The 13,472-nt window shown below is 42.2% G+C and overlaps 1 protein-coding gene across 2 annotated transcripts; it reads left to right on the top strand.

Annotated features, from left to right (window-relative positions):
* The first annotated feature begins 1,170 nt into the window (after positions 1-1,170).
* LOC100702314 (kelch-like protein 7) lies at positions 1,171-10,973 on the top strand. Of its 2 annotated transcripts, XM_019350258.2 has the most exons (13): positions 1,171-1,321; positions 2,099-2,225; positions 2,555-2,657; positions 3,209-3,302; positions 4,812-4,936; positions 5,005-5,180; positions 5,332-5,506; positions 5,634-5,737; positions 6,603-6,840; positions 7,270-7,471; positions 9,786-9,883; positions 10,021-10,207; positions 10,600-10,973. In XM_019350258.2, the coding sequence occupies exons 2-13, from the start codon at positions 2,121-2,123 to the stop codon at positions 10,664-10,666; spliced, it is 1,674 nt and encodes a 557-aa protein (XP_019205803.1). In that variant the 5' UTR covers positions 1,171-1,321; positions 2,099-2,120; the 3' UTR covers positions 10,667-10,973. The 2 variants fall into 2 exon arrangements, with proteins under 2 accessions (XP_019205803.1, XP_019205804.1); XM_019350259.2 differs by lacking the exon at positions 1,171-1,321 and having other exon boundaries at positions 2,560-2,657.
* Positions 10,974-13,472: the final 2,499 nt, after the last annotated feature.

Consider the following 13,472-nt stretch of genomic DNA (forward strand, 5'->3'; position numbering starts at 1 on the left):
TTTCCCCTGTCTGTGGCTACTCTTCGTGCCTCCATGTTTGTGTATGACAGCACCTCTTCTATTATATTATCAGACATCAACATCTTCCATGCATCTATTGGGGAGACAGTACTAAACCCAGGTGCAAGCCCTGGCCGACTAATTCAGAATATTGTGGCTAGAGCAATAAGAGGGGCTCATCCTGTTAGACTCAATATCCATTTCCTCTTCAGAGGACTCCTCTGTATCTGACTGGCCTTGTTCAGTGGGGGGGACAATAGTCTGGGTCCTCTATATCTTAGATGTCAGATTCTGAGTAAATGCCTCTGATGGGCTCTTCATCCCATCCATCCAGGATCATTTGTAGGCCAAGGTTCACAGGGATCCTAGCTGGCCTCTTAGCAGCCATGTTACTTTTGATATAAAAAAAAAAACCATCATAAAGGACAATGTTTGAAATGCACAGGACACTATATACAGGGCTGCACATAAATGGTTCGCAGGTGTGCATTCGCTGTCAAAATAAAAGACGCGTACCAGATAAGAAGTTGGAACGCTCGTTTGCGTACATTAGATGTTCTGGAGGAGGACAGACATTTGTTCAGAACTCTTAAAGATGTTGAATAAGCAAGCTCCGTAAGCAATTACTTTGGTGTTCCTCCACCGCAAAAGAAGTGTGTATTCTCTGAATTTCAGGGAATACTTTTATTTTGACAGTGAATGTGCACCTTCGGACCACTTATGTGCAGACCTGACTATAAATCATGTATGTTACTGTGTAAAAATGAACTCTTGATCCATCAGAAGTGTAAGTGGGACAGTCAGAGTTGCTAAGAATGAAAGTTTCATAGAAGATTCCATAGGAACTACTTGGGGTCATTTTTGACCCCACTTGTGGAAGAGTGGGGTAGTGATACAAAAACTGCATTTTTTTTTAAATTAATGAAAAAATAAATAAAAATGCAAATGGCCTCATGTTACAAACATATTTTATGAGGAATACCTGGAATATGAATATATTACAACTTTTCATTTTAAAGATTTTGAAGAAAAACAACCCGTGGGGTGTGCATCTAAGGGTTAAGCTTCATAACATGTTACTCACAGTTAAATTAAGAGGGGACGGCAGTAAAAACTCCGGACCTGTGACATCATCACGTACGCAGGTGTTCCAATTGTACATATCGCGAGTCCGTGCTCGCGTTCTCGGCGGGTACGCGTACTCGCGTACTTGAGAATTGAGAAACGCCCAAGGTCACGGCCTTGACCCTTACAAAGCGGGACTTCCTGTAGTATAAAAGTGGGCTTGCTTCTTGCACCTGATCTGAGAGACCGGGTGCAGGTAGGTAACTGATTTGGGTTTTTTTTAAAGCCACCACCAAGTCGCAATTTTGTGGTGCGCGTGCCCTGTATTCCGCCATCTGTTTCTTTTGTCTGCCAGTTAGAGTTAGCTGACATGCTAGCAATGGCTAGCATGCCAGCTAATATGCAATTGTTTGTGTAGCCTTTTTTCTTTGAAGGTCCTACCCAATCAAACATAGCAAAACTTAACATTAGAAGTATTTTGCTAGGTGATGTCTGGTTATTTTATTGCTCTTTATGTAATTAGGATTTGGCACTACCCAGCTGATTTAAATGGCCCCGAGATGTTGTGGAAAAGTCGCCCAGCACAACATCTCCCGAAAAACTGGTTAATTGTTTTCTGCATTGTTTGTTGGGATCCATTGTCATTTATACTGGTATTGGAGGCAGTTAGAGCCACTCTTCTCCTTCAGTCTTCTTCTGAACTATGGGTGTTTGCACTGAAGGGAGGGGGGATAAATGAAGCCAGAACAGGAAACAAAGCTATTGGAAAGTGCTCTCCAGAATTTCTCACTTTTCATGTCGTTGGGGCATCTCCTTCTCTGTGACCTGTCAAGCTCCTGCATCCATAAAACAGAAATGGAAGTAAAAAGTGGCCCAGGAGTACTGTGAAAGCAAGTTCCAGTGTTTTGATATTGAGATCTGTGATATCGATATTGCATGTATGAGGAAATTTGAGTGTTGCTCACCTGGTTCAAGAGCAGCAGAAGGGGAGGAGTTTGAGAGAAACTATGTACTGAAACATGTCTTCTGACAGTGGTGCTGACATAAGTGGGGTGATGGCCTCTCCATCAAATTCCAAGAAAAATAACAGAAAAAGTGCCATCAGAGAGCATACATGGCTGACCAACTACATGGGATTCCTTAACCACGTGAGAAAACAGGTGGGTGTTTAAGAATACAAAAGCCTGTAGACTTCTAATGCTGCCAAACGGCATGACTGTGGTTGTTCCCCTGTCTTGGTTCTTGTGCTTTGTAGTACAAAGCAAGATTAATGGGTTAGCAACGCATACTGATGTTAAGGTCGGAATTTTCTGTGTCACAAAAGTAACACAGGAAACTCTGATTTACCTGGCTAAATAATTGGTGTCCCTACATTGATAATCTGACTGGGGCTTTAGGTCGCATTAGCTGTAGCCAGCTAATGCAAGGAAAGTTTGACAGTGTTGAACCTGCTACCTAGTACACCTCTTTGATGACTGATTTTCTCCAGGGCAGCCTCTGTGATGTGACCCTTGTGGTTCAGGGAAAACGCTTTGCAGCACACAGAGCAGTGCTAGCTGCAGCCAGCCATGTCTTCAGACTTATGTTCACCAGTAAGGGTAACACACAACTACACAAAAGAACACACATTAATACTCTGCCTTGAGGTCTTACTACAAAACTGTCTCTAGACTCTTTGCTTTTATGTTGCTCTTTGCTTTTATGTTGCTTTTTACTCTACTGTGTACAGCGACCTTGAGTGTTTTGAAAGGCGCTTTCAAATAAAATGTAGTATTATTATTATTATTATTATTATTATTATTATTATTATTATTATTATTATTATTAGAGAAACATCAGAGGAGCATCCCTTAGGTTGAGTAAAATAGAAAAAGAAGCCAAAGTTTAAATATCTTGTAAAGACTAAAATTCAGTAACACTGTGATCAGTTGAAGAAATATTGGTAAATCTACTATGGTTTTGCTTGCCTGACTGTTAATTCACAATATATTTCATGTAATAAAATAGACTGCATTTTGCTTCAAACACAAACGCTCAATGGTTTATTTCAGCAAAGATGGCTAATTTCTGAAACGCGTGTGACTATTGATGTAGTTCTGTTAATTGGAAATGCTTTTTGTTTTGTTTTTCTTTTCACTTTCAGACAGAATGAAGGAGTCGGTGTCTCCCGAGGTGGAGCTCAGGAGTGTTGAGCCTGAGATCCTTGAGCTGTTGCTTGAATATATTTATACCTCACAGTAAGTGTTTAAAACAGGGCTATACTGTGAAGCAAGTTGAACCCAGTAAGGCTTTGATTGTGTTAACTGTCTTGACAAAGCCTAAAACCAGTCAGTGGTAATGGGTATAACAATGGTAGCTATTAAAAGCATTTTTTTTTTTTCCTTTTAAGCCAGCTTTCTGCTTCAGACTCTGTGTGCACTCACATAAAATGGGATGTTTGACGTGTCACGAGTCTTCTTCTGCACAAAATAATCCCTAAATTGCATAACAATTTGGAACGCAGTGTTCCAAATTGTTATGCAAATTGTATTTAAGTGTCATAAAGATTAAATATGTTGTTTTTCAATTAAACGCATGGATGGCACTGTGTCTCAGGGCTCTTTGGATCACTGAAATTAATCTCGGACAACTGTGACTATTAGTTTACCAGGTGAGCCCAATTAAAGGAAAAACTACTAAAGAAGGATGTTCCACATTATTAGCAGACCACCATTTTCAAGCAATATGGGAAAGAAAAAGGATCTCTCTTCTGATGAAAAGCGTGAAATAGTTGGGCAGCACGGTGGTTAGCACTCTTGCTGCACAGCAAGAAGGTCCTGAGTCAATTCCACCATCAGGCCGGGATCTTTTTGTGTGGAGTTTGCATGTTCTCCCCGTGTTTGCGTGTGTACCCCTCCAGGTACTCCAGCTTCCTCCCACCGTCCAAAGACATGCAGTTTTGTAGGGATAGGTTAATTGATTAGTCTAAATTGCCCATAGGTGTGAATGTGAGTGCGAATGATTTTGTCTGTGTTAGCCCTGCGACAGACTGGTGACCTGTCCAGGGCGTACCCTGCTTCTCGCCCTATGACAGCTGGGATAGGCTCCAGCACCCCCCACGACCCTGAAAAGGATAAGCGGAAGTGAATGGATGGAGGTTCAATAGGATAGATGGGACGGATAGATAGTTCAGTGCTTGGCCAAGGAATGAAAACCTTAGATATTTCACAAGAACTTAAACGTGATCATTGTTGGGTTGATGCAGATAAAGGCATAAGGAAGAATGTTTCTGTCAGACAAATACATCGGATTAAGAGCAAGCACTTTTTTTTTTTTTTTTTTAATTAAATGCTTGGCTCTAAACCAGGGGTGGGCAATCTCAGTCCACGAGGGCCGGTGTCCCTGCAGGTTTTAGATCTCACCTTGGGTCAACACACCTGAATCACATGATTAGTTCGTTACCAGGCCTCTGGAGAACTTCAGGACATGTTGAGGAGCTAATTTAGCCATTTAAATCAGCTGTGTTGGTTTGAGGACACATCTAAAACCTGCAAGGACACCGGCCCTCATGGACTGAGATTGCCCACCTCTGCTCTAAACACATGCTGTAAATAAAAGAATCGGAGAAAACATGGCATTTCTATTCACTTTTAAACCAAAAAGCCTCAACATAATGCATTAATCTGACTTTGTAGTGCACTCATCATATGGTGATAAAGGATGGTTTTGTTTTGTTTTTTCATACTTTGTGTTTTGCCATGTCCCAGAATCACAGTGGACAGTACTAATGCCGAGTCATTGCTGAATGTGGCCAACCAGTACCAGATTGAACCAGTGAAGATGATGTGTGTGAAGTTCATTTTTGGACAGATCGATTCAACAAACTGCCTGGGTAACAACAGAAACGCAGACCTGCCAGTTTGGATTTCTTTGAGTGATTCCTGTTCTGTGCTTTTGCAGGTATTTCAGTACTCGCAGACCACATGAACTGTCCAGAGCTGAAGGCAGCAGCAGAGGAGTTTTCCTATCTCCACTTTACTGATGTGTGCAGACTGGATGAATTTCTACATCTGGACATTGCACAGCTCACACATCTACTGCACCAGGACAAACTCACGGTCTACTGTGAGACACAGGTATCACAGTGTTGACTAAAATTTGGTATTTTTAAAAAAAAAAAAAAAAAAAAAAAAGTAGCTAACTGAAATCAAACTAGACCTGAAATTTAACTAAAGCAAGTAAAAGACACTGTGGAAAGCCTTTGTTTCCACATGTTGCTCCATTCAGGTTTATGATGCTGCAGTGCACTGGCTAAAGTATAACATCTCAAGTAGACAACAGCATATTGTGGATGTTTTGAGGTGCGTTCGCCTACCTCTGGTCCCCAAAACCTTCCTGTCAGAAACTGTAAAGATTGAGCCGCTCTTCCAGGACAACCCACACTGTTTCCAGATGATCACCTGTGAGTAGCAAAAAGGAGAGCTTGCACTCAATTTCAAGTTTAAGACATTCACGATATTGCTTTCCACTGTGTAGATGGATATATTCACTCACTCCCTCACAAAAAAAACTGATTGCTTTTGCCCAAGGTGCAATGTGGGACCTTGGAGAGGTCAGCCAACCACGTCGGAAGAAGTACGACAACTGCATTGGTCTGTTTGATGGTAACCACTGCTACTACTTTGACCCCAAGGTAACAACAAATATTTACCAATTCTAGCCACAGGGGCTTCACTCCAGACTGTGTAATATTGTTTAGGTATGGGCTTGTTTAGCAGTTGCTTGATTTTTATTTATAGGTAAATGTAGAGGAATGCCGCTGATTACATATGAGCTACCTTTAACCTACTGTAAGGAGGAAAAACTGTTAAAGTGACTTCCAGCTCAAGGCAGGACAGCCATCTGTGGTGGAGGGTTAGGGGGAAATAAGATGGAGAAGATGAGCACGAAGCAACAAACAGTAAATCGGGCTAAATAGTGGTGCACATTAGTAGAATAAAGATGTGGTTAATCTTTGTTTTTTTTGTCATTTGTGTTTTGTGTGTGTGTGTGTGTGTGTGTGTGTGTGTGTGTGTGTGTGTGTGGTTTTTTTTTTTTTTTTTTTGTTTGTTTTCTTTAAATGGTTCCATACAACCAGGGCAGCACGGTGGTTAGCACTGTTGCCGCACAGCAAGAAGGTCCTGAGTTCAATTCCACCATCAGGCCGGGGTCTTTCTGTGTGGAGTTTGCATGTTCTCCCCGTGTCTGCGTGGGTTCTCTCCGGGTACTCCGGCTTCCTCCCACCGTCCAAAGACATGCAGCTTGTGGGGATAGGTTAATTGGATAGTCCAAATTGCCACTAGGTGTGACTGTGAGTGCGAATGCTTGTCTGTCTCTGTGTGTTGGCCCTGCGACAGATTGGCGACCTGTCTAGGGTGTACCCTGCCTCTCGCCCTATGATAGCTGGGATAGGCTCCAGCGACCCTGGAAAGGATAAGCGGAAGTGAATGGATGGATGGTTCCATACAATAGCAGGTCTGTTCTAATCATTACAAGTGTTGGTATTGCTTTCCATGCAGGATTACAGCTGGATGAGCATCAACCTCAAACTGTCAAAACGCCAGAATACCACAGCTGTCCTCTGGAATAGGGTGGGGTGCATTTTAGGTGGCTCACACAGCTTTCACATCAAACACACAGACTTCTATAACATTCTGAGGAATAGATGCTCCAGGCCAGGGCCATCAACACCTCGTGAGAACATGTCTGCGTGTGCTTTTGAGGGCAAGATCTTCACATCTGGAGGATCAGAAGCGGGTATGCATGGTGATGTGTATCTCGAAGAGACTGTGGGCAGTGAATTGGTATTGTTTTGCTATGAATGTAGTATAGGGGCGACCGTGGCTCAGGGGGTTGGGAAGCGTATCTGCAACTGGAAGGTCGCCGGTTCGATCCCCGGGCTCTCTGTCCTGGTCGTTGTGTCCTTGGGCAAGACACTTTACCCTACTGGTGTTGGCCAGAGGGGCCGATGGCGCGATATGGCAGCCTCGCCTCTGTCAGTCTGCCCCAGGGCAGCTGTGGTTACAACAGTAGCTTGCCTCCACCAGTGTGTGTGAATGTGAGAGTGGATGAATAGTGGCATTGTAAAGCCACCATTCCACCATTATTATAGGTGGTTATCAGTGGGGAAAGTTTCTAGACATTTCTGCAAGCAAATGTTTCTGATAATATGTAGTGTTTTTGCAGGTGGGTCAGCTGTGGACCTCTTTGAAAGTTATGACACAATGACAGAGTCATGGCAGGTCAACACCAGCATGCTAGTGTCCCGCTCTAGTCATGCCTCAGTGGAGGCCAATGGGCTCATTTATGTTTGTGGAGGAATGACTGGCAACGGTGTTTCTGGTAGAGTCCTAAGGAACTGTGAGGTCTATGACCCCAGCACACAACAGTGAGTCACTACAGCTTTGTACTCTGCTTTGTTTGTCTGTGTATGTTCGCTATGTCTGGGACTTTGTGCTTTAAAGAAGGTGTGCTGTTTGCTTTTAAAGGAGGTGTATGAATCAATGGGCATCAGGAGGTTAGCAAAATTAAAGCTAAATGTATACCACTTTATTGAATCCATACATAGCCTGCATGACTGACTGGCGATTGTGCGTGGTGTTCCTGCATTGGTCTGGAATTTTGCTGAATTCCCCCCCCCACCCCCAAAAAAGTGGCAGCTGAACTATAAATCTTGCATAATTGAGCACAAAACTACCATTGTTGTAATGGCCACTTGTGGTTAGCTGCAACAGTGGAGTCCATGTAAAAATACATGGTTTCCAGGTTTCTCCCAGTGCACAATGGATCTTTTAGTCACCCCAGCAGGTGGTCAGCAAGGACAACAAAATTGTGAAAACATGGGATTTCAAAATAATACCCTAATGCATCTTCTAAAAATCTTGACCAAATTCGAGGTCAGAAAGTAACGTTTTCTGAACTTTTAGTTTGATTATATTTATATAATAGAATTATATAATTGATACGTTATCAAGATTGCTGGTAAGCTCATCCCCAGGTTGTATGGCTACATGGCCAGTCCTAAGTAATAGCTAATAAAATACTAGAAGCAGGATGATTGGTTGGTACAAACTCTGTCAAGTTAAAGTTTTATTTTATATATCACAACAGTCACTTCAAAGTGCTTTATATGGTAAAGATCCTACCATAGTGGAGAGAGTTGGTGGGAAGGGAAAAACTCCCGTTAACCAGGAAGAACCCTCTGGCTGAACCAGGCTCGGGATGGGGCAGCTATCAGCTGTGACTTTTTGGGGTGAGCAAGGGGAATGACAAAATGAACTGAAGGTTCAAGGATTGGTAGATGCCACTGGGTGTGTCCCAATTCAGGGGCTGCATCCTTCGGAGGACCCGGCTTTCGCAGTCTACGTGGGCCGGGCCCACTGAAGACCGAGAAGGCTGGAAGTGCGAGGCTGTGAAATCGGATGGTATAGCCTTTAGATTTGCGTCACCGCTGCCTAAGTGGAGTTTAATAAACTCAGCCGTCTGCTCCTTGCTATCTAAAATATAACAGGGCATTGGAGTAAATTCTCTACCATCTCACACTTCTGTTTAATCAGTTTCTGTTTGACATTTATTCAGCTGTGTAAAAACTGTAACTTTAATATCAGCCAAACTGATTTACTCAGAAACAAAACACTGAAAAAAGCCAAACAATAACAAGTTATCTAAGTGACTTGTATGTTTAAACTGAGTAGTGAAAGACTGTGCGGGGAGTCCGGTGTTCTCGCCGGCGCTAGTGAGCCTTGACCACCTGGTCAGCTATCGAGCTGTTAGGTAACAGTCCTCTGAAAACGTCAGAGCACTTTTGCAAATATGTGATGTCTTGATAGACCGAGCGGACATTTGAACTTGACACACCTACATTCTCGCCTGAAAATATGTTAAGTTTATTTTGTGACCCAGAAAGAGTAATATTTCAAACTCTTTAGCTAGGCTCCTCTGCCATTGCCATGTTTGAAAAGTATTTTTATAGTATTTATATATAACATTATTATAATAAAGTATTGAAAAGCATAGTATTACAACTAGTTGGCTTCTGCCATTATTGGAAACTGGAATTGGCTGGGCTGTGCTATGAATTCTGGGATAGTTTGGGCCACGAAGCATATACCCGACCCATCCTTCAAATCCAGGGAAATGAAGGACTTATTTGGAGCAGCCTTCATTGCCTGGGTGTGACATAAACTGCCTCCAAATGCGGCCTCCGAAGCATGCAGCCCCTTAATTGGGACATAGCATAAGTAACCATTGGTGGTTTTCAAGGCTTCATGTCAAAGCAGTCATAGTCTTGTACAGATTTTAACCTTCAAAGTGTTCTGGTTGAAAAGAATAAAATAAATGTTAATCGCCCCACACAACTGCTAGCACAAAGAAACTAATTATAGAATAGTTTTTGTACGTGGGTGTAAACCAGTTTATTTCTGCTTTGAAGCTGGGCATTTTAACAGTGCAATTTGGAGATTAACTTCGAACCAGATTTCAATGACAATTCCGGGAACTTTAGGGTTTTTGACGCTTTGCTTTGGACATCAGTTTTTGGCACCAAGGTTGTCCTTATCAAATATTTAAGGGAATTTATTCAGCAGGATTTTCAAAAGCTTATTCAGGGAGTCATAGAACTCTCGAACACACATTACATTTTTTTAATTTTTTTTTTATTTTTTCCTCTACACTGTATTTCTTTTCTGCTACAACCTTCAAAGGTGGAGGAAATTGCATGAAATGAGGGTTGCCAGGAAGAACCATGGGCTAGTGGTTGTCGACAACAAGATCTATGCTGTTGGAGGCGAAGGGTCAACTGGTAAAGAAAACAACTATTACAGTGTTAAGGAATCAAAGTACTACTGTAGCATATCATGATGGCCATAGCTAATAGGTCTGTATAATGCATGGTTGTTGTTTTGGGTTTTGGTCCCCCCCCCCCCCCCTATTTTCCAGGTGGACTTGACTCAGTAGAATACTATGATATTACCATTAACAAGTGGCATGCTGCCTCAAGGATGCCGTGGAGAAGCCTCACAGTGAAATGTGTGGCTGTCGGTGACATCATTTTTGTGCTGGCAGGCAAGGGACTAGGGGCACAGTGCCTCAGAAATGTCCTAGAATACCACACAAAAACCAACAGGTTAGTATATCAACTAAATACTGTTGACATAAACTATATAAACAACTAAATATAAAAATGGACAGCACTATTTTTCAGAATCTCTAAATATCAAACATCTCATTAATATGAATTTATTCTAAGTGGTAAACATATTGTCAAACCATTTTGGTTGCAGTTCTTAAACAAAATGTTAAATTCTTGCTAGAAATCGACATAAGCGATTGGACAGTTGGGTTGTACAAAGTACTGCCTTACACGACTCATTATTTTATTTTATGATGCTTTAGCCACTGCTGATATTTGTAAAACTCTTCAAGTCAGAAAAAGAAGCATCATTGCTATACAGTCTGAGCAGTAAACATTAAATCTATTTGCTCCACTTTTTACTGAAACATTTCTTTTGTGTTCAGGTGGGTAACATCCAACGCTCAAGCTTTTTCTTCCACCAGCTGCATTATCTGCACGGTTGGTCCATGAGAGTTCATTGAAGGCAGCTGCATACTGTTTTTATTTGCCTCATCCTCATAGGACAAGAGAAACATTTCATTGTTATGCTTGTTTAAGACCCCTAGGATTCCTGTAGTGGAATAGTAAACTGATTTACACAAGGACCTACTTCTGAAAGGGTTACTCATTACAATAGTTAATGTGCATGTTTACAGACTGGTTATGTTCTTTTAACTTTGTTTAGCAGTAAAAATTCTCTTGGTTGTAAATGTTTGGCAGATATCTGCTGTGTTTTTATTGATTCATTGCTAATTTAATAAAAGTGCTTTGCTAATGATTTGAAATGTTCTTGTAGGGGGGGGGGGGGGGGGGTGTGTGTGTGTGTGTGTGTGTGTGTGGTTGTGTTTTTTTTTTTTTTTTTTTTTTCCCCCCCCTCCCCCTCCCTGCTTTGCCTGTCAGAGAATTTAATCTTTGCAGAAGTTCCTCATGTTTTAGCACGGATCCAAAATGGATGCTGACGATTCCACTGTAAAATCGGATTAATTACCCTTACTTTGATATAACATGCAAACCAATTGCCTGAAAGTGAAATAAAAAACTGATTGCCCGAAGTAACTGACTTGAGGGCCTCAGAAAGCCAAAGAGGTTTCGCCACATTCTTTAATATCCTTACACTACACTTGTTTGTTTTTTTTCTTTTGTTTTCTTGAAGTTTATGAAACAACTGGCACTACTCTTGGGAAAATGTAATTTTTACCAGTAGAGGCAAGAGTAGACTAAAGGAAATTTAAAAAGTTATGTAACTATATGACCTTTTGTTTTTTTTTGTTTTTTTTTCCTTTTGGTAAAGCAACTTGTAGATGCGGCCTGAGGGGCTGAAATGGGATTAGTCTGCACAAGTTATTTACATTTGAAAAGTCACAAAGCAAATTTGGTTCCACGTGCACTGGTTTAAGACGTTTCAACAAACTGTGTGCAGACTTTATTAGATTCAAGTCAAGTTGGCTTTGTCACTTCAGCCACATACAGTTTGTACACAGTGAAGCGAAACAACGTTCCTCCAGGGCCAAGGTGCTACATGCAACATAAATTTACAACATAAATTAACAAAACTAACTAGGTAGGTAGTGCAAAGACTGTAAATGCTGATTGTTTTTCATGTATTGTATCAGAATCGATCAGCCTTACAACTGCCTGCCACCAACATGAACATGTCTGTGAAGGTTCTCAGTCATCCAAGTCATAACATGAACACAAGTTTAAAACGGCAGCTGGATAGTGTGGAAGTCACAAGTTCAATTCCCTCCCAGTATCTAGTAAGGGTCCTGGCTAGGCCCCCCATGCCAAACACCAAGCCCTGGAATGGCGCGGCTACTTCGGCACCCTGTCTGCAGCTTGAACACGACACATTTCACTGCATGTTTGTACTCTGTATGATTATGTATGTGACCAATAAAGCTCGTTTAGGTTAAGTCTTCGGTTTACCTTTATGTTATGCATACTCAAATCAAATCACTTTTATTGTCACGTCACATGTGCAGGTACACTGGTACAGTACATGCGAGTGAAATTCTTGTGTGCGAGCTTCACAAGCAACAGAGTTGTGCAAAAATACAATAACGTAAAACAAGCAAAATATAAAAATGGCTAATCTAAAAGTAATAAATATATGTACAATATAAAGGTATATACATTACTGAATGTGTATACTAAATATGTTTTTCTACATGTGTGTATATAGTGTGTATATACATGTTTTACAAATGAAATAAAGTAAACAAAATAAGATATATAAAATATACAGAGGTTGGTATGTGCAAAACAGTGGTATTTATATACAGTATGGAGTGCATAATGTTGAAGTTCCAGTAGTGAAGGTGAGGTGTCTATGACGTGTTCAGCAGTCTGATGGCCTGGTGGAAAAAGCTGTCTCTGTCTGCTGGTACGGGACCAGATGCTGCAGAACCTCCTTCCTGATGGAAGTAGTCTGAACAGTTTGGCCGGGGTGACTGGAGTCCTTGATGATCCTCCCCGCTTTCCTCAGGCACCGCTTCCTGTAGATGTATTGGAGGGAGGGAAGCTCACCTCCAATTATCCGTTCAGCACACCGCACTACTCTCTGGAGAGCTTTGCGGTTGTAAGCGGTGCTGTTGCCATACCAGGTGGTGATGCATCCAGTGAGGATGCTCTCAATGGCACAGCGATAGAAGGTCCTGAGGATGCGGGGGCTCATACCGAATCTTTTCAGTCTCCTGAGAAAGAAGAGGTGCTGCTGCGCCTTCTTCACTGTTTTGTTTATGTGTACTGACCATGTAAGATCCTCAGCCAGATGTACACCAAGGAAGCGGAAGCTGCTCTCGCTCTCCACAGCGGCGCCGTTGATGGTGATGGGGGTGTGTTGTACTCTGCACCTCCGGAAGTCCACTATCAACTCCTTTGTCTTTGCAACGTTGAGGGTGAGATGGTTGTCTTGACACCAGTGGGTCAGGGCGGAGGGCGCTGACCTCCTCCCTGTAGGCCGTCTCATCACCATTGGTGATAAGACCCACCACTGTAGTGTCGTCCGCAAACTTCACAATGATGTTGGAGTTGTTAGTGGCCGTGCAGTCGTAGGTGTAGAGTGAGTACAGGAGAGGGCTCAGTACACACCCCTGTGGAGCACCAGTGTTCAGTGTGATGGGGGATGAGGTGGTGCTGCCCAGTCTGACCACTTGGCGTCTGTCAGACAGGAAGTTAAGGATCCAGCTGCAGAGGGAGCTGCTCAGTCCTAGATCCTGCAGTTTCCTGTCCAGCTTCGAGGGAACGATGGTATTGAATGCTGAGCTGTAATCTACAA

The sequence above is a fragment of the Oreochromis niloticus genome, linkage group LG20 (assembly GCF_001858045.2).
Source record: "Oreochromis niloticus isolate F11D_XX linkage group LG20, O_niloticus_UMD_NMBU, whole genome shotgun sequence".
In the NCBI taxonomy this organism is placed as follows: Eukaryota; Metazoa; Chordata; class Actinopteri; order Cichliformes; family Cichlidae; genus Oreochromis; species Oreochromis niloticus.